The sequence below is a fragment of the Xenopus tropicalis genome, chromosome 8 (genome assembly GCF_000004195.4).
Source record: "Xenopus tropicalis strain Nigerian chromosome 8, UCB_Xtro_10.0, whole genome shotgun sequence".
NCBI lineage: Eukaryota > Metazoa > Chordata > Amphibia > Anura > Pipidae > Xenopus > Xenopus tropicalis.
In genome coordinates, this window is record NC_030684.2 from 116,334,136 (window position 1) to 116,349,679 (window position 15,544).

Genomic DNA, 15,544 nt, shown 5'->3' on the forward strand with positions numbered 1-15,544 from the left:
CAAAGACTACGACCATTTTGGAATTCATTCAAGCTTTGGTATCGTGACTATCTTTTGGCCAGGTTGGATCTGTAGAGTGCCATTGAGTCCTATGGAAGGCTTCCAAAATCATGCATCGAAGTTTTCGCGCCGTTTACGAATGTTCAGATCTGAAAATTTAATGACTTTTGGAACACAACCACAATATTTTCGTACGACCATTAAAAGAATTTTCGTGACATTTTGAAACATCAGAAATGATCGTAGTTGCTCCGAATTTTTTGCTATCGTGAATGGGCCCCGTAAAGTAGAGATCCAAACTACGGAAAGATCCCTTATATAGAACACCCCATGTCACGAGCATTCTGGATAACAGATCCCATACCTGTATATTTAAACTGTTATGTCTTGTGTTTGTATTCCTTCCTGCAGGAGACGCCGGTGTTATTATATAAATAATAATGGGAAAGATGTCGTAACATCATAATATCAGTTTATATGGAATGATGCATTAGGACATAGTAAGCCATCCGAATAAAATGTCTATGTAAAAGTTACTTCATCCGTATCGGAAAAACATCTAAAGAGTTTTTCCTTAGTCACTCATTAGAGACAAAGCAAGGTGGCATGGTATTACTGTGTGTATGTTTTGGCCAAAAACACCCAGATTCAGTTCAGTTACTCATGAAAGCTTAAAGGAGAAGAAAAGGTAAAAACTAAGTAAGCTTTATCAGAAAGGCCTATGGTAATACAGCCATAAGCACTTACAGTAATGCTGCACTGAGTCCTCTATCAAAAGAAACACTGGATTTCTTGTCTCTTTTTTTGTAAACATGATATTCCAGTGTCTGACTTCCTCTCTCAGAAACATCCTTAATTCCTGTGGCCAGAGTCTGCACAGTTCTCTTCTCTCTCCCCTCTCCTGCAATCCTCTCCCACGAGAATGCTAAGAACTCCCTCCCTTAGGAATGTGTGATCTGAGCTATAACGGCTAGACTCCAGGAAGGAAGCTACTTAAAATGGCAGCTGTTATCTTAAGCAAACAGATAAAGCTTCTAAAGCTGTTTTACTCAGGTGTTGCAATGCTTTCTGCAGAATAAATATATTGTTCTAGGTGGCACTAACAGTAAAATGCCAAAATGACTTTCGTTCTCCTTTAGGGCTCTGGCACACGGGGAGATTAGTCGCCCGCGACAAAACTCCCTGTTCGCGGGCGACTAATCTCCCCGAGTTGCCTTCACCTGCCATCCCACCGGCGAAAATGTAAGTCGCCGGTGGGATGGCACACGAGGCGGCGCGATTTTGCGCAAATCGCCGAAGTTGCCTCGCAAGGCTTTTTCGGCGATTTGTGCGAAATCTCGCCGCCTCGTGTGCCATCCCACTGGGGATTTACATTTTCGCCGGTAGGATGGCAGGTGAAGGCAACTCGGGGAGATTAGTCACCCGCGAACAGGGAGTTTTGTCGCGGGCGACTAATCTCCCCGTGTGCCAGAGCCCTTAAGTGCTTAAAAAAAGAGCAATATTAGTTTAATTTTTATTTAAGATTTATGACCACTCAGTGAACACAGCATGGTTATTTTTCACAATATGCTAAAATATTTATTTTTACTTTTTCAGGTGCTGGTGGGTGTTTGATTTTTTCCAGGAGGAGTCTCTCCCCTCCACACACAGTTTCAGGCCATTCTTCTCTTAGCAAATGGCTTGCTTTTTCCAGAACATCTTATCCCAGCACCCCCATTTATTCTTTACTTTTTCACTGCTTAGCTCTCTGCACCTCCCTTTGGCACTATGATTGTCCCTATAACAGGATCTGTCACTTCTATAACATATCAAACTCTAGCTGCGTGTCTAGTGCTGGCTTTGTGTCTGTCAAGCAGAATAATCTTCCCACTATGCTATAATCTTCCCTTTCTTTCCTTATCTCGTTGCCCCTTCAATAATATCGTCCATATTGTGGGCATTTTCCTCTTTATACAGGTATAAGACCTGTTATCCAGAATGCTCGGGACCTGGGGCTTTCCGGATAAGGGATCTTCCTGTAATTTGGATCTCCTTACCTTAACTCTACTAAAAAATCATTTAAACATCATTTAAACCCAATAGGATTGTTTTGCCTCCAATAAGGATTAATTATATTGTAGTTGGGATCAAGTACAAGGTTCTGTTTTATTATTATAGAGAAAAGGGAATCATTTTAAAAATTAGAATTATTTGCTTATAATGACGTTTCTGGATGGCTTCTGGATTACGGGTTTCCGGATAAGGAATCCTATACCTGTATATATGTTTTAACCTAGAGGTATATATGCATCCATTTTCAACTATATGGATATTTTATTATTTCAGAAATAAATTTTATTTTCCAAAATAATAAGCTGTTTAAATTTGCTTTTTCCCATTACCACATAACGTTAATGAAGAAGCCTTTTGACTTTTGTAGCTGAATTAGAAAGGCACGACACGAAACAGAACTTTATACAAGTGCTTGTTCATTTGGCATTTAACATGTTCTTATGTAGAAAGCTACATTGTTTCTCTGCTGAACTACCTACTCATAACTCTTAACGACATATTAATCAAAGCACAATAAAGTCATTAAGGATCAAAATTAGGATATCATGAAAACTTTATTTTTGAGACTTGTAAGGATGCAATAATATTGAAACGTTGCAGTTCTTCATTGTGCTGTTTAAGCGTGTTTGTCTTAATAAGAATACGATAATACTTACTACTCTAATTTATGCTATGTTTAATAAAATGGAATAATACTGGTAGGCTTTTGTATGTTTCATCCAAAGCTGACAGCAATGACATACACGTTTCATTTGCAGGAATGATTTTCATAAGAGGCTTATTTATTCAAACTGAATTTTTATTGGTGCTTATTTGTTCAAATTCATTGAATGCGCATAATGAAATTAGAGTTCCATGCTGTTAAGTACGCGGCACAATATATACTGGAAATAATTGACTTTTCCCAGGATGATCTCTCTGGGCTTTTATTTAATTTTAATGCTGCATTCAAAGCAGAGCCAGTCAACCACATATGTACTCAAGGCGATTGTACTGAGTTATGTAAAAACATTCCTTTAAATAACAGATCTCCGGGCGTTTCAGCAAACATAGGCTTGGTCTCCATATGCAGGTTTTATGTTATAAATGGAATTTGTGTATTTATTTAAACCAAAATATATTTTGTATTCTTTGTATTTTGTATAGGCTAATGCTTATATTAAGAATTGTGTAAATATTTTCCTCTTATTATGTAGTCCCTAGCTTCTCGAATGGTTGTATTTGCAATTTTAGTCTAAGGCATAAGCCACACATGGCTGATTCTTGGCCTGCAGGTAATAATCCCCAACACTCTCAAATTGTTATCAGTGTTCCTGTATCCAGAGACACTATTTAGGGCCAGGCACATAAAGCAGATCTCTGCACCAAAGCAGAAATCCGCTCTGTGTGCCTGTACCCGGGCAGACGTAGTGGCTGTGGGTGCAGGCACATGGAAAGGCCGTTTGGAGCATAGGGGCTGATTTTATGTTCTGCGTTTATAAGCAGGCCGAAGATCAGCCTTTTGTAGCTATAGCCTTAGGCTGGCCATTCATGTCCCGTATGGGCAGTTGCAACCATACTGCCCAACTCTCTGGAAATGTACGCCAAGTTGAGAAGGGGCTTTGACAGATTATCTGTCGATCCATCATGGTGGATGGCACATCTTCAGATGAGAAAAAGAGGAGCTATAGCTTCATCTATATTTACAATTGGTTAGTAGAATGTTACTGTATATGTAATATATATTTGTAATTCTAGCTGGTTAAGTAGCTGGATACTCTTGATCTTAGCCATAAACTGTCACTCCTATGAATAAGACACACAAGACTCTCTGAATGACGTTCTGTGGAAGCAGTTCCTGTTAGTGCAGTTTTTGCAGGACTCCACTCCCCTGCTCAAGTTTGTTATTTTATAAATCTGTGAAACTTGGTTTATGGGACTATATAGTATGTGGCCACATAGATTATTCAGAATAAGAACAAGTTTTGATGATGGTGGAAACTAATTATCCCACATGCAGTAAATGTGGTGTTTTTTGCTCATAAGATGAGTGAAATGAAGGATGTCGTAGATAGTGAATGAAGGATGTCATAATCTAATTTTTTGTTTTATTCTTTCCAGATTCATTTGTACACACAAGGCTGTCATGTTGATCAGAGTGTCAGTCATTTGTCTGTATTGGAAACCGACCTTGTGCGGCATCCTGATAACTACACTAAGGTAAAGAGGAAAAATCTGCTGCATTGGGGGTTATAGGTTATTGTGGTGTATACAGTGTTGTAATGTATAAAGTTGGTTGGGTAGATGATTGATATTTCTTGCATAATTTACTGCATTTTAATACCTGTATAACTCAAATCCACAAAAATGGAAAATGGATTTTTTTTACAGTAAGTATCTTGTGTCTGTTCCTTTTGTTGTATTTGTGGATTCTGTGTGTGAAGCTTGCAAATTTCATAGACTGAATGTATACAGTAGGCAGGGCTACAAAATAACCATGGATATATATGTGACATGGTTTCTAAAAGATTTATTCACACACAGTATAGAAGTAAAGAGTATAGTAAATTAGCACCAGTCATCAGCAAGTCGTGTTTGCTTTAAAGACGTGAGGGAAAAAGAAAAGCACATACACAAATGTTAAAGGTCTGCAATAGAAAGCTGTTAATTCAAGTAGGGTTTCTGAAGGTTGGATTCCAAATGGTCTAGTGTCACTTTAATGTAGAAAAACTCAATGACATATTGATGTTGCTTCTAAACAGGCCCATAGAGAAACCGCTTTCAGCGTTACTATTTAATCGCCCATGATTTTGTGAAGTCAGATTGTTCAATTATTATCTTTTATCAGAAGAGAGCTTTTATTGAATTTTGGTTGATAAAAAGAAGTCTGTAGCTAACCACTTTCTTGCTCGTACTCCCTTCACTTCCCTATTCAGACTTTTAAAAGGCCATTTTTTAAGAAAAAGAAAAGAGCTACATTTACTGCCTTTTTTCCCAAAATCGTTTGCCAAAAAACTCTTTTTCAAGTGCAATGCTAAAAATTGACTTAAATGATGTGATTCCATGCAAGATTATCTGTGCGCCAGGACTTGCTGTGTGTTACCTCAAAATGAATGTTGGCACAAGAACACACAGCTTTGGGGGCGACATTACCTAGAAAGCATAGCATTGAGCTGACTGAGAAAAGCCGGGGGCATTGAGTTCAGCCTAATAAAACGGGAGCTAGTGTGTCCTAACATTTCTAGGGTACCGGGTTTATTAATTCAAATGTGATTTTGTTTGTGCATCTTTATTTATAATCATTACATGTCGCTAAGGAAATTAGAATTCCATGCTGTTACGTCCAAAATAAAATATTCAGTGCAAATAATTGGCTTTTCCCAAGGTGATTTTACTGGGCATTATGCAACGTAGTTATGTTCAGTCAGCCAATTTCATACAGTTCTTCTTTCAAGACTATCGTAAATGTGAATTACGATTATTTTTTGCACAAAGAATGGAAAATATTTTGCAACAACTAGAGCTAGACTATTTTCATGATGCCTAGCATGCCAAATTCCAGCCCATGATCCCAGTGTAAAACTGCTTCTTGTTTTGGGCTTAAATGGTGAGGCACAAATTGATGCAAATATTGCAATAAAGCAGTGATCCCCAACCAATGGCTTGTGAGCAACATGTGGCTCACCACCCCTTTAATGTTGCTCCCTTTGCCCACAAAGTACGTGCCCATTTTGAAGGCCTTTTAGGGCGAGAACTGGGGAGAATGGCCATTTTTTCTCCGTGATATACAGTGTCTGAAGTCACAGCTTGAATTTTGCTTCAGTGACTAATACACTGAATATACCTGTACTCTTTTCATGAGCTAAGCTTGGACAGTTAAAGGGGTGGTTCACCTTTAAGTTAACTTTTTTCTCCGTGATATATGGTGTCTGAAGTCACAGCTTGAAGGAGAATCCTATATATTCATAAAATTTTGCTTCAATGACTAATACACTGATACCTGTACTCTTTAACTTTTAGTATGTTATAGAATGGTTAATTCTAGGCATTTTTAATTATTTGACTACTTCTTCTGACTCTTTCTGACCCCGACATCTAATAGACAACTGTTCTGTACTTGTCTTCCTGTTCAGTCCCTCTCCTATTCATATTCTAGTCTTTCATTAAAATCACTGCCTGGTTCCTAGAGTAATTTGGACCCTCGCAACCACATAGCTGCTGAAATTTCAAACTGTGGAGCTGCGGAATTAAAAGCTAAATACCTAAAAAAACCATTGCAAATTGCAAATATCACTCTATAAGGCTATAAGTTAATTCAAAAGCAAACAACCCCTTTAAGGGAGGGCCTAGCTAATCTTTGGACCTTTAAGTGGGACATGAACTGAAAAAGTTTGACTGAGTGCTCTATACAGTGGCTTAAGGTGGCCATACACAAAGCAATAACTACCTTTCGTACGACCATTGGTTGCAGGAAAGATCGTTCCCACCCAACACTGATAATCAGGACTGAATCGTCGGATATGGAGGCAGAAGTAGTACAATAGAATAGAAGTAGTACAATAGAAATTCTACCTTCACCTGCCAATTCAGCCCAAAACATAGATTTTGCTTGGGCGCCTTCAGGGCCGCCATCAGAAATCACGGGGCCCCTCATAATAAAGTTTTCTGGCCCCCCCCCTCCTCCCACACCCCAATGGCCTCTCCCCCAGAGACCCCTCCCATCAATACAAAGGACATAAAACTTTGGTAGCCAGGGCCCCCTAAAACATTGGTGTCCAGGAGTTACATTTTGCATTGGTGCCAGGGCAGGTACCCCCTAAATCATTGCTAGCCAGCCCAGGGCCCCCTAAAACTTTGGTAGCCAGTGCCCCCCTAAAAAGCCCCCCCCAAAGCATCCTCCAGCTTCCCCCAGGCCCCCCCCACAAGGCATTCTCTAGCTTCCCCTAGGGCCCCCCCACAAAGCATTCTCTAGCTTCCCCCAGGGCCCCCCCACAAAGCATTCTCCAGCTTCCCCCAGGGTCCCCCCACAAAGCATTCTCCAGCTTCCCCCAGGGTCCCCCCACAAAGCATTCTCCAGCTTCCCCTAGGCCCCCACCCCAAAGCATTCTCCAGCTTCCAACAGGGCCCCCCCACAAAGCATTCTCCAACTTCCCCCAGGGCCCCCCCACAAAACATTCTCCAGCTTCCAACAGGGCCCCCCCACAATGCATTCTCCAGCTTCCCCCAGGGCCCCCCCCAAAACATTCTCCAGCTTCCAACAGGGCCCCCCCACAACGCATTCTCCAGCTTCCCCCAGGACCACCCCACAAAACATTCTCCAGCTTCCAACAGGGCCCCCCCACAATGCATTCTCCAGCTTCCCCCAGGGCCCCCCCAAAACATTCTCCAGCTTCCAACAGGGCCCCCCCACAACGCATTCTCCAGCTTCCCCCAGGACCACCCCACAAAGCATTCTCCAGCTTCCCCTAGGCCCCCACCCCAAAGCATTCTCCAGCTTCCCCCAGGGCCTGCCTGCCTGCTGCCATGGTGTCCTCCGATATGTGCCGCGGCTCCAAGCTACTTCGGCGCTTTTATAAGCTTGCGCCCCGTGCGTGTGACGTCAGTGCGCACGGGCGCAACCTTATAAAAGCGCCGAAGTATCGGCACATACCGCAGGACACCGCCAGAGCCGAGGAAGCGAGGGCCTGGACTTGATTAAAGGAGGCCCGAGCTAAGATAACTTTAGCGCGGCCGGGCCCACTTTAAAGCTAAAAACGTCCGGGCCCGGGACGATTGTACCCTCTGTGCCCCCCTGATGGCGGCCCTGGGTGCCTTTAATGGCGCCTTCAACCTGGTCAATCAGTTAGATGACCAATATCAGCAGCCTTTGCAATATCAGTTGCCTCTTCGGGCCGCTATACATGCACCGAATATCGTACGAAATGAGGTTTTGTACTATAATATCATATGAGTATGGCTGGCTTTACTAGTGCTTTATGAAGTCAAAGATTTACACTCACCTCCTGTGCTTGCTCTCACTGTTACTGACTGGCATTAAGCAGAGAATGCGTGAGCGTGAATTTTCTTCACATTCGTTTTTAGTATTTGCAATGTTAGGCATGATTATGGAATTTCAATGCAGTTTGTGGCTTTTTAAATGGTTCGGTGACACTTTCATGAGCCTGGAGCAGAGCAAAAATATAGACACTCGCGTCTCTAAAATATTTTGATGTACGACAGTTTGTCATTTGGTGGATAGAAGAGATGTAAATCTTCAGTTAATCTTTGGGGATCATGCTTTATCATTACTTCTTGAGTTACTTTACAGATTCAGGACTGTTTCCTCAGGCTTTCTGCTAAGCTACTCTGAAATTACCCTATAATTATATTAGCTCTCAGCAACGTTACATTATTGTAAAGACTAATACAGCAGAAATATCTTTGCAGAATTAATAAAGCCATTGAGATTGTGTTTATTTTCTTATGTTTTAAAGTCTTCTGTACAGATGTTGATTAAACTGAAATTTCAGTTGCAAGCTGCACATTTCCCTCTAATTGTATTCAGGTATGGGACCTTTTATCCAGAATTCTCTGGACCTAGGGTTTTCTGGATAAGGGGTCTTTCCGTAATTTGGATCACCATATCTTGTCTACTAATAAAATCATTTAAACCCAATTGAATTATATCTTAGTTGGGATCATGTACAAGGTACTGTTTTATTATTACAGAGAAAAAAATTTCATTTTTGAAAATTGTAATTATTTGATTAAAATGGTCTCTATAGGAGGTGGCCTTCCTGTAATTTGGAGCATCCTGCCTAACAGGATGGATCCCATACCTGTATTTTATCTGACTTTAGTGTTTCTATTAGTATCAGAGAGACCCTGTGTGTTCTGGGCTTTGGGATTTGGAGAGTTTTAAAGCAGCCAGATTGGATATTAGAGAGTACCTTAATTTAAAAAACTGAGAGCACGGAGACCTATGTTTCTCATCTGATAGAAGAGGAGCTGGCCTACAGCTTAAATGATGGGACTCTGATACTGTATTTCAAACTAGTGAACCTGGTTCAGATCTCTGATCTTGCTTTAATCCTGTAAAATGATTTGAGTTCCAAGGGGGAGAGAAGTTCTATATAAATTCATTGCTTCTCTGGTGCTTTGAGACACTCACAGAAACATTTTGTTTGGGACTATTACTCTACTGCATTGTCATCCGTGGATTACTGCAGATGCTAAGCAGAAGACATCTTTCACTGGTGATTCCCCATTAGGCATTGTGGTAGCTTGTGGTTGTTAGAACTTGCCTACATTGATCTATGTAAATGCCACACAATTGTTTTTTTGAGAATCCAATCTGTTGTTATAATTATTTTAGGGTTTTTTTTGCATTAAAAAAAACACATTTTACAGTAGGTATGGGTGGTGACCACTGATATTTGTTGGGCCACCCTCAATACACATAGTGAAAAAAAGTATTCTAGCTAACAAAATAGACTGATTCCCATTAAGAAAAAATTACCAGCACCCTTCATAGCTTCTGCCTTTTATTTTATTCTTAAAAAAAAGTAAAAAATTTTTTTAAAATTAAGACGGGGTTGCACCTTCTGTAATGCAGCCTGCATAGTTAAAGGTAGCGCTACATGTATCTTTGGTTAAGAACTATTATTACAGGTATTATGGGACCTGTTATCCAGAATGCTCGGGAATATTTCTGGATAAGGGTTCCTTCCATAGTTTGGATCACCATACTTTAGTTCTAAAAAATAATTTAAGCATTCATTAAACCCAATAGAATTGTTTGCCTCCAATAGGGATTAAGGAAAGCTACTGAGGCATTTTATTGTGCAGAATGCATAGAGTACCTGAGTAAACAGCCGTAGAAGCCCTCTGTTTTTTTAAGATAGCAGCTGCCATTTTAGCTTGGTCTGACTTCACTTCCATGCCTGTATCTCTGTGCTATGGGCTCAGATTACAGCAGAGAGGAAGGAGGGAATGGGAGGGGGGGGGGAGAGAGGAGCAAACTGAGTAGGCTTGTGCTGTGCCCTGATGGATTTTGCCGAGAGAAGTTAGTCTGACACAGAAGATCATGTATACAGAATAGAAGGAAAAAAAATGTGGTGTTTCTTTTCACTGAGGACTCAGAGCAGCAGTTCTGTGTGTATGGCAGTATTTATATAGAGCTTTCTGATAAAGCTTACTTAGTGTTTACCTTTTTTCTCCTTTAATTATATATTAGTTGGGACCAAATACTATGGTTTTATAATTACAGAGAAAAGGGAAATCAATTTTAGTTATTCGATTTACATGAACTCTAATGGGAGATGGCCTTTCCGTAATTTGGAGCTTGCTGAAGGATAGGTTTCCAGATAACAGATTCCATACCTGTATTAACATTATTATTGTTTGAGATTACCATACACAGAGACAGCAGAAAGAAAAACCACATTAATCAAGAATTGATTATGGGGAATCAATCAAGGGGAAATAGTGTTATTGTACCTTTAATAGTTAACATATCAGTATGGAGTGACATGGTATGTTGTTTAGGTTTAGATTGAGAAAAAACATAATTTTCTAAGAAAAGCCCCCTGTTGAGTCTGGGATGGAGCTCCTAATGCAGATCGCCATGTATGCGCCTCAACATGGCATCCACACTCCCTCCTGATGGGGGGGCCAGAACTTTTGTTAAGGGGATATTCTAAGAAAAATACTGTTGTTTCCTACATCTAGAGTACAGCCTGTTAGCCTAATGGATGCCCATGAAAGGACCACCATTTTCTTTTCCAAGAAAACAGTTTTTGTGTTAATATGTGTCAATTTTTTAACCAAGATTTTAATAAGATGTACATTTATACATAGATTTTATTTTAATGTTGAATATTAATCTATTTTGTTTCCCTCTTCCCCAACATTTATTGCAGGTGCTGGAATCTGAAAATACAAACTTGGAAGCATATGTGCAATGGAAGCACCTTGAACCAGTGTACTGGCAGTGGATGGTAAGGTCTGTTAATAAGTAACCAGGTGCAAAGTGTGCTACAGGTCTAAACATATACTGTAGTAGCAAATCAGCAAGTAACATTTAACCCCCTGTTTAAAGCCATCATCTTATTGGTTGCTATTGGTTACAACACCTAGGCAAACTCAATGTCTCATTACATATGTAATGTAAAGTTGTTAAACCAAGTCACATGGCTGAGGGCACCTGGGAAACTAAGATTTCAAAATTAAATATGAAAAATATGCTCTTTTACATAAAGGATTTCAGTGCAGGATGCTGCTGGAGAAGTATTGTTAACTGAGGCATTTTGTAAAAAAAAAAAAAAAAAAAAGTTTTCCCGTGGCAGAATCCCTCTTATTGTACTTAGTGATAGGTTCATAGAAGCTGGGGGTAAAATAAAGCAATTACAATTTAGTATGATATTGTAGCAGTTTGTTCTGTACCTGCACTGGAAATGTTCATGTGTTGTGTTCAAATGATTGAACTTAAAATGTTCATGAAATCTGTATTGTATTACATGGAATAATCAAAAAGAGTAATATTGTTCTCCAGGTAAAATGTTATATATGTTTGTGCTCAGCAGTACTATTATAATGATATATTATAGCATGAGGAAATCATGTCGGCATAAAATAGCAAGCTTGTGAACATTAACCACATTATTTTAATTGTTATTCTCTTTAAACTTAGTTTTGTTCCAAAAAAAAAATATATATATTTTTGTCATCTTGACATTAGCGTTATAAGCAACGGCAGGGGGTGACTCTTAGCCGCTGCCATCTTGATACTCTCCAGTGTGAGTGATAACATAACAGTTCCCCTGCTGTGACTTAAGCCAGGAGAAGGCTTTTAGGTGCCGCTTCATGGTGAAATAAAATTCACTCCTCATTTTAAAAAAGAATAAGCACGTTATAATAATATGGCTACGGTTCATTAGCTCTTTGCTTTATGCTGACGCACGTTCCTTACATTTAAGAAAGGCATGCCAGAGTCAATTTAAGATCAAGTGAAATTGCGCATATTAATAAAGTAGGAAACGAGAATAGCTCTGTGATTTTTGATGTGGCATTTAACTCTTGGAATAAGATTTCTGCAAATTACTGCTTATTCTGGCGGTGACATTTTATCTTTTGATCACCGAAAACAGCTGTGCGCTGCCACAGAAAGCACATTTTATATTGGTTACATTCAGGAATAAGAAAACAGTTTCCATTTTGTGCAACAATGTTGTCTAATAATACAGCAGATTTACACTTGTTTGGTCATTAGGAGATGCCATTCAGTTAAAGGCCCATCCTAATCAGTCAACTTCTCTTTGAATTACTTTAAAGTAGATATATTGGATAAATGGGAAAACCCTAATTTTGTAGGCAATTCTGAATAATATACGGTGCTGGTTTCACTTTGTGCTAAACATTAATCCTATCTGTAAAAATGGCCCCTTTATTGGAGCTCCCTATACACCCAATCAGTTCTCTGTCCGTGTTTGAAATGAAGGGTGGGTGAGTCCTAACAGTCCCTGCCAGAAGCACAGTAGGAGGGGGAGAGCCAATCACAGCCTTGCACTCACACAAGCACAGACAGGCTTCAGTTCCCTATCAGGTCAGCCCAGCTGCTGATTGGTTCCTATCCTACAGTGCCTGTACTGAGAGCCGCTGGCTCCCTTGCACATCCAGAGAATTCAGCCAGCAGGAAGTGGAAAAGATGGGCGGGACTAGTGGGGTTTTGGTGGAATTTCTCAATAAATCAGTCTGAAACACAACTTTTTTAAGCAGAATCCTTCTATATCTAGAGGAGTATAATTCACTGGTACATTCTTAATTTTTATATGATTTGTCTCCTTTAAGGATAGCTGGACACTATTAAATAAAGCCAGTTCAGTCCAGTTTTGCATTAACTGGCCAACCATCGCTTTGTGAGTGAGGCCAAAGGCACTGTGTGACCATTTTAATCCCAGAGAAATCCAGTAGAACCACTGGACTTTGGTCTATGGACCATGCTTTTGTGGGCAGTTGGTGGCTTAATAATGCTGTGTGAGTTATTCGGTGAATAGCCCACTGACCACAGCACTTACTATACTGTATACTTTCGTAAAAATGTTTTGCCTAAAATATACATTAAACCCACTTGATCCTTACTGTTTTTATATATTTGGAGGCATATTAATCAAAATTCGATGTTGTGAGTTTTTTTCTACTTGGAATAAACTCACAATTTAAAAAATTGTGAATGCTTGCTTATTAATTAAAAAGATCCAATTATAAAAGACTTGATTGAATAAAAACTTGAAATACCTTGAATTTGTGAATTTACAAGCTCAAAAAAAACCAAACCTCCAAATATTTGAATTGACTAAATAGCTTGAATTTTTCCAAGGACAGATGCTATTGACTGAAGAAATTACTGATGACGGCTAATTAATAAGTGGTGCTCTAACTAATAATGCAAGCAAAGGAAAAACAAATGCAGATATACATAAACATTAGCTATCCGTCCAGTTTAGGATTTTTCTCATAAAACTTCACCTTTGGGGCTGGATACTCTATCGTAAGACACAACTATTAAGGAAAAAAAAACATATAATTTTGCTAAAGCATTCATTGGAGGATTACATTGATGTCTTTAGGACAGTTGAAAAAACTCCATTATGTTTCATTTGGCTTTAAATATATTAAAGTAATACTGGCCTTGCATTAAATTACATTGAATGAGTAAACATTTGCGTAACTATTGCTATGGAATTATCTGTACAAATATTCTGGTTTGAATCACATTGCATACATTCTGAGGTATTTCCATCATTCGCACTTTACTTTCGCTAACCTTTTTCCTTTCACTCACCGTACTAGTTAATCGTAATTAGAGTTGTATTTTTTATAGTGCTGTAAACAATAGGACGTCTGGGTCGAGCTGACAGGCCGCCAATGATTTTGCTCAGATTATTGCTCATCTGTGCGCTCTGTCATAAAACACGTCTGGAGGCGCTGTCATAAAACACGACTAGACGACTCTTTTCTCGACAGAATGAAGTAAATGCTACAAGTCATAATGGCAGCACAAATTATTGTTCTATTGAATCCTTCATTTTTCAAGTGATGCCAGAATGTTGCTGGGAAAACGTTCCATACACCATCCGCCCATAGATAAGAAATGCATTTAGATTACTTGCGTAATTGGCTTAACCACAGATGCATGTCTTGCCACCTACTGTATGCATTGACTTTCTTGGAAACTGAAGATATTACTGAGTTCTAAAACTTGTCCCAGTTCTGCACTGTGTGGAACCACACTGCAGTTGTCACTACGTGCGCAGGGGGGCAAGGTAGCCAGCAAGGTTGCCTAGGTGCTTGGCCCGGCACTGTCCATTTTCAATGACCAATCACTATAGGGTGATTGATGACATCTATCAGAACCAGATGTTATCACGTTGTTGCCAGAATTTCCTATTCATGTCGTTTTTATGTGCATTTTAATTAGGGATGCACCAAACCCACTTTTTTGGGTTAGGCCGAACCCACTCTGAAGGATTCGGCCGAATCCTGAACCAAATCCGAATCCTAATTAACATATGGTAATTAGGATTGGAAGGGGTGCGCGTGGCGAAATTTTTTTTTTCACTCGACCATTTAACCCTTTCCGGATGCTAATTAGCCGAAACCGAATCCTTAAAAAAAGCCTGGATTCGTCTGAATCCCGAACCAAGTCCCTAATTTTAATGATAAACAGAAGGCAAAAGTTTGCCTCGTTTAGCCCCGATTTCACCAAACATGAGAAATTACATTATGAACTATGGTTCATACTGCAAGCAGTACAACTTTTTAAAGGTTTCACATTACAAATCTCCAATTTCTTTGACGTGATACTGTAAAACACCCATTTTAGTTATTGCAGGGGAACAGAAAGTAATGGTGTAAATTCCAGAAAAAAAGGTTTTTCTGGGAAATCTATTAAAGCGATGTCAAGTACATACACAGTAAAAAGGCACAGAATTTCTTTTAACTGCCACACGTTGCTGTGGCTTTGCAAGTCAGATGCACAGCCTGCTACAATGTATTTAAATATAAATTTTGTGAGTATCACAACTAATTATCTCTGATGGACTCACGCCAATAATAACCCAAACTGTAAAATCAAATCCACTCTTTTTGTCTTCCAATTACTACGGAGTTAATGCAATAGCTTATATGAGAGCCACACTTGTTCTTTTTTTCTGTGCACTCAAACATGGTATTTCTGAACATGTCTTTCTGCTGTCTTTAAGGTGAGTGTATTGGAATCCACTTATGAAAACGAACAAGTACTCTCTATGCAAGATCAAGATCACAAAAGGTATGAAACTTCACAGTGGAGTAACAATCTTAAGCATGATATCGACAAGTTAAACGGTGACTTGGAAGGAATATCCAGGAATCTTCAAGAACTCTTACAACGGCGACAGTCTTCTTGGAATGAGCAGGTATGGTCTGAAGTCATTATATTGACCATAGTTCAAATTAAAGAAAAAGTAATGAGCATAGTCCAAATAAAAAAGCA

The 15,544-nt window shown here is 39.4% G+C and overlaps 1 protein-coding gene across 1 annotated transcript in view; it reads left to right on the forward strand.

Moving 5' to 3' along the window:
* tedc1 (tubulin epsilon and delta complex 1) overlaps positions 1–15,544 on the forward strand; it is a 36,930-nt gene that overhangs the window by 13,152 nt on the left and 8,234 nt on the right. Inside the window, exons 5-7 of the mRNA XM_031891654.1 lie at positions 4,153–4,251; positions 10,932–11,009; positions 15,273–15,467. Coding sequence (XP_031747514.1) covers positions 4,153–4,251; positions 10,932–11,009; positions 15,273–15,467 — 372 coding nt within the window. The remainder of the gene's footprint in view (positions 1–4,152; positions 4,252–10,931; positions 11,010–15,272; positions 15,468–15,544) is intronic.